General features: G+C 35.6%; 1 protein-coding gene across 1 annotated transcript in view; it reads right to left on the bottom strand.

The window, feature by feature from the left end:
• Positions 1-12093, bottom strand: part of LOC149129111 (adhesion G protein-coupled receptor G2-like) — a 21737-nt gene extending 9644 nt beyond the window's left edge. Inside the window, exons 1-6 of the mRNA XM_089346778.1 lie at positions 11966-12093; positions 11424-11573; positions 10505-10620; positions 7229-7349; positions 4959-5100; positions 3026-3098 (exon numbers count right to left, since the gene is read on the bottom strand). Coding sequence (XP_089202904.1) covers positions 3026-3098; positions 4959-5100; positions 7229-7333 — 320 coding nt within the window. The 5' untranslated portion in view covers positions 7334-7349; positions 10505-10620; positions 11424-11573; positions 11966-12093. The remainder of the gene's footprint in view (positions 1-3025; positions 3099-4958; positions 5101-7228; positions 7350-10504; positions 10621-11423; positions 11574-11965) is intronic.
• Between the last annotated feature and the right edge of the window lie 407 nt (positions 12094-12500).

Here is a 12500-nt window from a genome sequence, read left to right as displayed (position 1 = left end):
TGCAAATTCATAAGATATTCATACCGACACACAAACACACCGTGGCTGCGTGGCAAGAAGACTTACTTGCCAACCACATGCTTCCAGCGCAGTCCCACTGCGTGACAATTTGGCCGTTTCTCCTGCTATATCTTCGGGCCGAACAAAGCCTTATCAGTGAAATTGGTAAACAGAAACTGAAAGAAGCCCGGCATATATGGAAATGATACATTTCTAAATCTCTCTGAGAGATTTATGCAGTAGTGATACGATAAAGTAGTTATACGCTGTCAACTTAATGCGACATCCCATGAACGAAATAATACTACTGCTATTTAGCCCTTGGAAGCAACAACGCTTCCAGTCGGCCTTGACACATTTCCTGTGTCCTCTTTGTTTACAAGGGGAAGACAAGTACCTCCACCCAGCTAAGCCTGCATCCAGAGACTAGTTTCTGTATCTTTGCTCGTCATCAGTCTGGAGTAGCATAGTCTATTAGTTGGAGATGCCTGTCAAGCTCTTGTAAAGATATAATTCTAGTGAAAGGGATGGACTGTCGAGTACTACCATCTGGCAGTGGGGGCTAGAGGCTTCATTGAAAGAAAAATGACAACGCTATTCAAGAGAAGATTTGCGTTTTCAAACTCGGAACTGAGAAAACTGATAAGGAGGATGCAGGAGGCGGTCGAAAAAGCCAGCTTCTATATATGGCTGAAGCGGGAAGACCGAATATGGCTTGAAAGTCATAACAAGTCTAGGTGAGACAGGCTGACACTGAAGTGGCTTCGCGCCCTCCATTGTCAGTTAAAGTTTAGACAGTGTCATCTGACAACTTACTGGGGCTACTTGCTGGAGCCTAGCAGCGGGAAGTTTAGACAGTGTCATGTGACAACTTGCTGGTGCTGCCTACTGGACCCTAGCAGCGGGAAATTTAGACAGTGTCACGTGACAACTAGCTGGGGATGCCTGCTGGAGCCTAGCAGCAGATATAAAAAGGTGAATTTGACACGACGATCATTCGGACGCTGACACTCGTTGATGCTGCATCGAAGAGGCCAGGGAATAGAAGAAAGAAGACATGCACCCAACACCAGAGCTGAAGACACCTCCGAAAGGGGGGGCACGTCAAAACGGTAGAGGAGTAGGGGGCCGAAACCGGACGTGGTTCCTCCTGATGATGCCTTGAGCTAACTGGATCCTATAAAGGAGCTGTTGTGGTAGCAGACCACGAAACAGGGTTGAAATTCCTTCCATTTCTAAATGTCTCAGAGAGATTTATGCAGTAGTGATACAATAAAGTATTTGCATGCTGTCATCTTAATGTGACAGTCCTATAAAGAGAATAATACTACTGCTATTTAGCCCTAGGAAGCAGCACCGCTTCCTCTTGGCCTTGACATTAAGTTATGATGTCACATTAAGTTGACAGCATACAACTACTTTATCGTAGTACTACTACATAAATCTTTTTTAGAGATTTAGAAATGTATTTTTTCTATTTTTGAAATAAGTGAATGTATTTCGCTAGAATTATTATATGTTTACAAGAGCTTGACAGGCATCTCCAAATAGCAGACTATGCTACTCCCGACTGATGACGAGCAAAGACTAAAAAACTAGTCTCTGGATGTAGGCTTAGCTGGGTAGAGGTACTTGTCTCCCCCTTGTAAACATAAGGGCACAGGAAATGAATCAAGGCCAACAGGAAGCGGTGCTGCTTTCTACGGTTAAATAGCAGTAGTATCATTCCATTCATGCGACTGTCACATTAAGTTGACAGCATACAACTACTTACACACACATACACACACACACACACACACACATATATATATATATATATATATATATATATATATATATATATATATATATATACACGTCTTTGTTTGTACCCCCGCTATCGCTTGACAATTTATTTTGGTGTCTTTACGCCCCCGTAACTTAGTGGTTCAGGAAAAATGTCCGATAGAATAAGTACTAGGCTTATGAAGAATAAGTCCTGGGGTCGATTTCTTCGACTAAAGAACAAGTAAAAGAATAAAAGAATTCGCAGTGGGAATATGAAGTTGTTCCAAGTAAGCATCGCTAGTCCAATCATAGTTGAAGATAGCTCACAAGTCATCCATTGGCCTCTTCATCATTAAATTTAGCTCTATAGTTGTAGTTTGTAATTAGTGTACATTTGAGGAACGTATTTAGCAATGAGGCCCGTCATATTAGATTCGCCTGGCAGATAATGGCACTAGTGTGCCAACTAATTCCATATCAATGCCTTAGTCCTTAGGCTGGCGGGAACTCTTCACAATTTGTCCAATAAAATCAATGATTACTGTTTTCCTCGTCATATTGTAGTCAAGTTATTCATTTAACTTTCGTTGAGTCGCGTTAATGTTTCCTCATAATTCTTGAAGGGTTAGACTCAAACAGAGCTTGTGGAATGCATCCGGACAGATTTTCTTTCCAGTGGGAATACGCCAAGTATCTATTGTGGGTCGTGATTGCAGTGGACACTTTCCTTGCCTGTCGCGTCTTTGAAAAATTTCTACCTGATGTAGGTCACTGTTGATAACTTTTCAACCTCTCGCCTTTGACTCTGTCCTTCATATTAGTGATGATAAAAGGGAGGGTTCGTGGTTTCTTTAACGAAGCAACTGTTGCAGGGAATACTGCTTGTTTCAAGAACAAATCTAATGTTAGCATGAATTGAAAAATAATAATTAGTTATTAATGCAATATGTCCTGTATTCTAAAGGTGAAGAATATTCGATGTTTATTTTTTGTATTTTTGTATGTTGCTTTCATCGGTAAATATTTGGTCTTATTAAATTGAGGGGAAACACAAATGAGATCATTAATATTCATGAGTCTTAGAACAAAAGCATTAACAATGATATTGAAGTAGGTTTACTACCAGCAATTGAACGTCGTGGCTTGATGCTAGCTGACCTACTATTCTACAAGATTAAAGGAGTAAATGAATCTAGCAATAATATTAGTCCTGAAAAGCAGAGAAAATAAGGTGAACGAAAAGAAAAATACTTACATCTCTGCAATTTTGGTATAATTGTCTGTGTAGTTAATTGCCAGGGTAATTATAACGATGACTGCTGGAAGACCTGATAACGATATTTACAGAAATGAATATAAATCTCAAGATATTAATCAATATTTGAAATCATTATTATATGACATTTGAATGGATTTTGTTGAGTATGTTTTTGTTCAGAAAAATTGTCTCTTTCGAAACAAATCAATATTCTAATTCGTATCACACACTGGTCACTTCTTGCCATTTGCTCCTTTTGATTCTTGGATTCTTTCAACAATATGTTTCAATGGGAAACAAAAAGTAATAAAATCTTAAAACTTCTGGACAATGGTTTGAAGATTCAATGACATGAGGGACAACAAAATTCACTGTCACCTACTTCTTCACATATTGCTTCGCATGCCCAGTGAAAGTGCAAGATAGATAACACTTAGGTTTCGTCTACAGACGAGATCAGACTAGCATTTGCATAAAAATTCAAATAACGTTAGAATACCCAACAGGCTATAACAAGGAGGGGGTGCCTTATCCCTCTATAATATACATTTTATCATGGTTGTATAAATATTATATTTCATTCATCCACGTTGTATCCACGTGTTTACATCTCGTATCAGCTACCTCCAGCATCTCACCACTTTACCAATCTATTCAGTCCTAGATCATGAATATCTAACGCATTACTTTTCTGATAAGAATCAAATTATTCATTTGTCGTTATTATTGACTGAACTGCTACGTTGATCAATTAAAAATTAATCTTTTTTTCCACAAGTGGTTTCGTCTAAATATAATATTAGGCCTACAACCTTCAGGCTTATCTATATTCTTCGTCAGGGTGAGCTATATAATATAACTCTTAAGAAATTATACAAGCAAAAAAGACCGAGTAAAGCCGATATTTGTTTATTTGTTGACAGCTTCAAATCTACTGCGTAATCTCTTTACTTCATCGGAAGGAAAATATTAGCTAAGAATGTTTAGCAAACGATATGAGTCCACCAGAACTCTCCGTCCATCTTTCCATCGGTTGCTGTGGATTGTAGCTTAGAATCTCAAACTACTTTCAACGCACGATATATAGTTATCCACCATGACCTGGACATTGACGTATTTTACACAATGATACTACAAAATTCAAACTGTCAGAAAAAGACTAGGTTTCTATCCTTTCTTCAACGTGTTAGAAATGGTAGCTAAATTTTATTAGATCCAATTCTTTAGTCTTGATACATGGAAGAGTAAGTTGAATAATATAGTGTTTGATGTATTGACGTGACTAGCATTGACAGAACATTGTCAATTATAGATCTACTTAATCAGTTCTGAATTACAACAAATTACAACAGTAGGGTAGGGATGTTTTCACTCAAAGTTCAATGCTCCTGAGTTTTACTCTGAGACAGACCTGTGATCTAAACCGAGGCTATTTAAAGTAACGGGATTATAATTTTTCTAGCTTCAAAAGTGCTTTTAAATATTGTAAGATTGAAAATACTGTAGAGGATTCAGTACAGAGAGTAATACCCTAGATGTGATTGTGAATGCTCTCTGTAAAGTTAGATCAAAATAATACGGAGAAATAGACAGAACCCCTTCTGGATAATATCTACTTAAAGAAACATGGTTAATTCCAGTCTCGGTTAGCTTTTACTTTCAACATTTTTGGCCAATGAAATGAATAAGAGCGAGAGATATATTGGTTTCGAATCATTGAATTGAACCTTATCTAATCAAGTAATTTCAAATACAAAACAAAATAAAGATAATAAGTGTGTGTGTGTGTGTGTGTGAGTGAGAGAGAGAGAGAGAGAGAGAGAGAGAGAGAGAGAGAGCGAACAAGAGTGGGAGCAAGAGAGGAGAGAAAAAGAACATGTGTGTAAGATATAAAGTTTGAGACAGAAAACCAGAAAGCCATTATACATACCCCAGGCCAAAATGGAACTCTTCCTAAAAGACGCCTGATATGTTTTGAATTCAACAACCACACTTAGATAGACATAGAAAGCTTCAACACTCATCCACATGACAGATGTCAGAAGGAAGTAATGTAAGACGGCAGCCACTGCCTACAACAACAACAATAATAATAATAATAATAATAATAATAATAATAATAATAATAATAATAATAATAATAATAATAATAAAAATAAAAATAAACTACAGACAGTACACGGCTTTACCAAGGAAATAGAAATGAAATTCGGATTAGAAAAATGTGCCAAAGCAACCCTGAAAAGAGGAAAATTAGTTAAAAGTAGCAATATAACACTAGATAAAGCCAATGAAATAAGAGAACTAGACGAAAGCCAACCATATAAGTATTTAGGAGTCAATGAACTAGATAGGATACAACATACACAAATGAAAGAAAAAATAAAGAAAGAGTACTATAGACGAGTTAGATCAATACTAAAAACAGAGCTCAATGCTAAAAACAAGATAATGGGTATCAACACTTTAGCTGTCCCAGTTATAAGCTACAGCTACAACATCCTTAACTGGACACTAAACGAACTATGTAAAATAGACAGGAAAACAAGAAAAATAATGACAGGATATAGGATGCACCACCCAAAATCTGACATAGAAAGGCTATATATACAACGCACAGAAGGTGGCAGGGGTCTTATACAGCTAGAAAACTATTATAAAATAACCACCATAGGACTGCAAAAATACCTACTCCAGAAGCAAGGGAAACTAATACAAATAGCCACAAAACACGAGCAAAACAAAAAACTGTTTTCAGTATTTAAGGAAGCTGACAAATACAAACAAGAAATCAATCTACCTAACAAATACGAAGAAGAAGAAGAAGAAGAAACAACAAAAGCTATAAAACAAATGAAATCCAAACTAAAACTAGAACAGCAACGGACCATGATAAAACGATGGCAAGAAAAGCCCCTACATGGTAAATACTGGGCTAAACTAAATGCGAAAGAAATAGACAGAGAAAAATCCCAGCAATGGCTGAGAAGCTCAGGACTCAAAGCAGTGACTGAAGGATTTTTAATTGCTGCACAAGACCAAAACCTCCCCACCAGAAATTACCAAAAACACATAATGAAAAGAAATATAACAAGTAACTGTAGAATATGTGGAGATCGACAAGAAACAATAAATCATATTATCTCTGGCTGCCCAGTCCTGGCTAAGAAGGAATATATTCACAGACACGACAGAGCTGGGACCTATATACACTGGAAGCTATGCCAACATTATGGAATAGCAACAGAAAAAAGATGGTATAAACACACGCCAGAAAAGGTCACAGAAAACGGGAAAGCAACCATACTCTGGGATATGCCAATACACACAGATAGAGAAATTAAGGCAAATAGACCAGATATAGTTGTCAAAGATCATGAAGGAAAAAAATGCCTTCTAATTGATGTTTCAATACCAGCAGATGACAACGTTTCTCTAAAAGAAATGGAAAAACTTTCAAAATACAAAGACCTGGAAATAGAGATAACTCGAATGTGGAATCTAAAAACAGAAACAATTCCTATCATAGTAGGTGCCTTAGGTATAATAAAAAAACATTCAGACAAATACATAACAAAAACACCAGGACTTACAAATATATATAACATACAGAAAATTGCACTACTGGGTACTGCACACATTCTACGCAAAACACTTTCAATACAGTAAACATAAGAGCACCACAGCAAACCACAGCACATACCCAAGGCGCACAGAGCTGCGCTCGGTAGTGAAGTGAAAGCACGTTATAAAAATAAAACTACTGAATAATAATAATAATAATAATAATAATAATAATAATAATAATAATAATAATAATAATAATAATAATAATAATAATAATAATAATAATAACAACAACAACAGCGACAAGAGGTTAACGATTTCTAAGAGTGATACATGGTCTTCAATTGATATTGTTTTGCAGGTGTGCAAGACGTTATACGAAATACAATTTGACGAGCTCAGAAGTGATCACTTATTACTTGATATTACTGATAAAAAAATATGTCATGAAACTTTTTGATAACAGAGCATTGGGTAAATAGAAGGCTGCAAATTCTTTGACATTGGAAAAAGGTTGGAAAGAAATGTAGCATAGTTTAACACAGGTTAAAATGCATTTGAAGTAATAGACTGTTCTTCATGAAGCTTAACAAAAAACAAAATGTATAACGGGTTAGAAATCTTTTCGCTTACCTTACAAACAGCCATTATTTGTACGTATGATTGCATCCCGACAAGGAAGATAAAATTAGTGACAGCTAAAGAAGAGCACAAGCTTACTAAAACCTTTGAACTCATTAAATCCCATAGGTTTCTGAAATATCGAAACAACAAATATTATTTCATTTATTGAACCAAACTCTAAAAAATCACTTAATGCATAAATAATAACTACGACTGTGTGTGTTGGTGGCTGGCTCAGTTAGAAAATAAAGGATATCTTAAAATCAATAGATATTTTATTTGTATAATCAGGCTATAATCTAGTAGCTCTGCGTCGGCAAGACTTAAAAATATAGAAAAAGTATAAGGCGTACAGAAAACTTGCCGTAAGGAGTGGAATAGCCAACGTTTCAGATTTCATTGTATTATCCGCTACAATTGTTTCGATGCAACGTATTTCTCCAAGAATACAGGTATTTGATTATGCAACTGCTTGTTTGCATTAATAAGATATACTTGTGTTTCCTCGGGCGATATGCGAGTGTTGTCTCAGTTTTAAATCGATGACATCATTCAAGGCCATCTTTGTCGTAGTTTGAATTTAGCGACTGAAAAACCCATGATGTTTGCCGTGGAGGAGTGTTTGTCGGTCTGTTATTAATGATAGTATATGGTACAATGTGGCACTTCAGTGATATTGGTCCTCAACTTGGTTGTATATCAGATTTGTTCATCATGGTTGGCCGCACATGTGCATTTTTTAATCTGACATTTAGTATTCATTGGTCCGAGAGATACAGATATACACACACAGACTCACACATACACACATTCTCACACACATCCCTATCTGGTTATGTACATAGAGCCCCCAAATGCGACAGGGTATATATTTTCTTCAGCTCCACTTCAGCTCCACGAGCATAGCGCCGATGCGTCGATTATAAGTGGATTTCATTCTCACACGAGAGTACTGCAAACATTCCATTCGTTCTGCATCGGATCCAGTTCTCGGTTCGTCTGTCCTATTCTACGACAAATCATCAATAAAGCACATGGCGCAAACATTCGATAGAGTTGGCATACACTTGCCACAGCCATGCTTCCCTCATAGCCAGCGTTACGTAGTTCTTTCAAGAGCAAGGGCGATGAACAGTGTAAGGGTTAAAATGGTACCTTAAAACGAATCCACTCATGGTCGCAGAAGGGGAATCACCTACCCTAGAAACATTGAATATAGGGAAGTGCTGTAGTGGATGTATTTAACATATACTTTCACGCAATAACCTAATATATACGTATATTAAGTATAACATAAACGATAATAGAATTTTTCATTAATCAAAATAGTACAAATTAAACAATTATGATCAAATGACAATTATTCAATGGACGATATCTAAATTATCCGTGAATTTTTTCAAGGATCCATCTAGTTATTATTATTATTATTATTATTATTATTATTATTATTATTATTACTATTATTATTATTATTATTATAGAACATTCATGATAGTGTTTCAGAAGTCTTAGATTCCGTTAGATTTCTGTTTAGGTTTAGGAAATACTGGCCAGTTTAAAGCAACTGCAGAGATTCTAAAGATGTCAACTACGTTCCACATTAGAGTACTGCTCGCATCTTATGGCAGGGTTTGCTGCTATACGCACACACTCACACAGAAATACACACATATGTACACAACAAATATACAGCACACACGCATGCGTACACACTACGCAGCATATATTCTCTACCACACACAAAAGTAGTTCGTCCGGCTGAATAACAAATATTGCTTCAGAAAGGCACTACCCACTTGACCACATCCTCTCCAAAAGTTCAGAGATCAACATCTCTATTATAATAAAATAGATTATTTATTAGTTCAGACTCTGTAACTGTTACTAAAGAAAGCAATTGTTAAAGCCTTCACTGACTATAAAGTTCGTATAAATTTCAATTTTGACAAATGTATCAGAATGTCTTTCCTAGATTTCTTTCATTGATGAAGATTTCTGCTTCCAGATTCAATCACAAAACTAAGATTCTTTTCACTGTCACATCTTACGTTGCCGGATAGAGGTTTTTAAATTTTTTTTTTTTTTAACTCTGGAAATATAAAAGATGCCCAAATTATTTGCTAGTCAACTTTCTACAGGCATATCAGTAAAAATATTTTTTGCAAATTACAGGTTTAATCAAGCGTCACCGAAAATGACAATATCCTTTCATATTTGTTGAAGGAATCAAAAGCTGAATAGGAAAAGTGATTATAATTTACTTAATTGCACCAAATATACGTTTGTCTGATTTTCTTTCATATCAAGTATTTCTCCCGAATTGCGTTCTTCATAACTTCCAGATACTTTTTAATGAAACTTTCTTCAAATTAATTTCAGATGACGTCGATTGCGATTATACTGGAAGTCGTTTTGAAGATGTAGAATTTACTTACGTTCGAAAAATAATTTTTGAGGCCCATTCTACCTTCTGGGATTTTTAAATGTGCATCTTTTTCATAAAAGGAAAAAAATTCAGAGATACTGGTTTAATTCAAAATTAGAAAATTATCAGAAGTGAATTTGTTGAAACGGTTATTTGTTATGCTACAGGATTTAGAACATACCCACGTGGTCTCTGGATACATGTTCTTTCTAGCATACTAAATGACCACGTACTGGTTGGGCTACTTTTCTGTTTCTGTTTAAAAGAGAGATTAATGTGGGGTAGTTTAGTCTACATAATACTTGATATCTTCATGAAATCCAATATTGCATAATGTGTGCTTGGTGTTTTTCTGAATTTGTTTACTGAGCAGGTAAGTAAATTTAGATGAATAAAGGAAACAAAGGAATATTAGCCATAATATACCAAAAAGATTACACAAATTGGGAATCAAATGTGTGAACATTATTTACTGGTAGTAGTAGTAGTAGTAGTAGGAGTAGTAGTAGTAGTAGTAGTAGTAGTAGTAGTAGAGACGGAGTCACTACTGACAATACTCTTTTCCTCTACTTTTTCTGAATTGTAAAGATATAAATGAATTCTACTTAAACACACGAGATAGATTATCCTCCCTCCTTTTTCTCATGTCATCATTACAGGGTCTCACTTAAAAATTCTACACTATAATATTTATCCAGTTACTCTTCACATCAAAGTGACAATATTCTGGAATTCTTTCCTCGATCATGTTTTTCCTGCATCGATCCGACCAGCCTGTGAAAACCCCACAGGCTGAGAGATGCTGTTTCTCAGTATTTGAACAGTTTATAAAAGAAAATATAAATTGAAATGCTTACCTGAAACAAACATGAATTATTATTGTAAGAATGAGAAAGGCAAGTGATATTCCACAGCCAATGTTAGATATAATAGAAAAGGCATTTTCTGTCTCTCCTTCATTCTGGTAGATATCCTACAATAGAAACAAACAAACAAGGATTTAGCTCCTCCTTCACTTCCTGTCTTATATGTTAGTTAACACTCATATAACGAGTGTGTATAATACTAGTGTAGAAGGTGACAACTATTGTATGCTGCATCAATAGTGTCCCAGGCAACGCTGACACTTACAGAAACAGCATCAATGACCTGACTATTTAATCTTATTTTCTTATTGACTAATTAACGTCTTTGCGATTTCAGTTTATGGCGAAACTGGTATGGAGTGAACTAACATGTTCATTTACTTCAGATGTTCCTCTAGGCTGAAATATTTACCATGGTGAGGGAATTGTTATATTTTTGTAAATAGCAGAGATACTTTTTAACTGACAGTTATTTGGTTACATGTGTATTATTGACATGAATGTCTCAGGTGAACAAAGGCCATGCACGAGAGGAGAGATCTTGTAACAAAATCATGAAGAGACCAAATGTTTAACGTCTGAATAGCAAACATCTCTCAACACAAATGATTTTTTTTTAATTCAAGAGAGATGATTCTGATGATCTCTTTCCCATTTACATCAACACTGGGGGAATTACTATGCATTACTTTAAGAATGGTAGTTTCGTACATCTTAAAGGATCCATCCAGACTATAAACTATAAAGAACAGCAATGACAAGTACAACAGTGACTTTTTACAATGTATTTACCAAGATACTCTGCATCACAAAGTGTTGTGGATATGTTATGCAACTCTTTAAAATCTGTAATGTAGAGATACAACTACCAAATTACAGGTAATTAATATTTTGTTAAAATATTACCAACCGCTAGTAAGGCAAAACTTGTAAGATAGTCACAGGAACAAACCACTTCCTTTCCAGGTTCATGTTTGGATATATTACAGCATTTTGGTGACCAATGGGGATTCAGTCCTGGGCTTTCATCCCAGTAAACACATTGTAGGTTGCTGGCATTCTGAAACGAATTAAATTATGATAAATTAATCAAATTACTTTGTAATTAGAATGTATGTAGATATAATGTGACTTATTTTACTAACAAAACACCAAACAAACCATGGTCATCAATGTTTGGTTGGTATTGACATTGTGAAGTCCATATCAATTGCTTTGGCATAGTGTAATTGACCATTTTATCTTGTTTTAATAAATCTATCTTTTCTCATAATTTACACAGTAGCGCCATAATAGGAAAAGAAAAGAGATGGAGTAGTTCTAGAAATATCTAATGAAATCTAAAATGACATATTGTAAAGAGATGGGATGTGTTTCATCAAGGATCTACTGGGTCAGGGATGGCATGGACATAAACAACAACAGCATCAATAATAAATACACAATTATTACCTGATGTATTAAATTGAAGGATATGTCAACCGGTTCATCAAGGTTGCCTATTGGAATGTCAGGAACATTGGCAGCAAGAACATGGCCGTTGATTCTAGCATTTTGCCTGTTACTAGAGTTTTGTGTTACCTGTAAAGTGAATTCATTAAGTAAACTAATTTATTTAAAAGACTACATTGTCAAAGCACGAAAAGATCAAACCTTAGGATTGCTGTAATTAGACTTCGTTACTTTAGCCAACAGCCCAAATTAACAAAATATATACTCCTTTCACACTTTGGTACAAGGCGTGCTAACGTTTCTGCCAGCTCGCCACCTTAAATGCCTGACAATAATACAATGAATATTACAAGAAATATTCTATATCCATTCACATATGACGGTTGTACGCGTTCTAAGGGATGGGTGATTTGTTTTACATCGAAATTGTTTCCGTCGGGGCTGCCAGTATTTAAGAAACTCTCTTGGAGATTAACGAATCCTGCGTTTAGCGTCACTGCTCAGCACCTTGAGTAAATAGGCTTCTGACACAGAC

The sequence above is a fragment of the Octopus bimaculoides genome, unplaced genomic scaffold (assembly GCF_046866305.1).
Source record: "Octopus bimaculoides isolate indiv1 unplaced genomic scaffold, ASM4686630v1 contig151, whole genome shotgun sequence".
NCBI classification, from domain to species: domain Eukaryota; kingdom Metazoa; phylum Mollusca; class Cephalopoda; order Octopoda; family Octopodidae; genus Octopus; species Octopus bimaculoides.
Note: the sequence above shows the minus strand (reverse complement) of the source record. Positions and strands in the feature narration are given on the sequence as shown.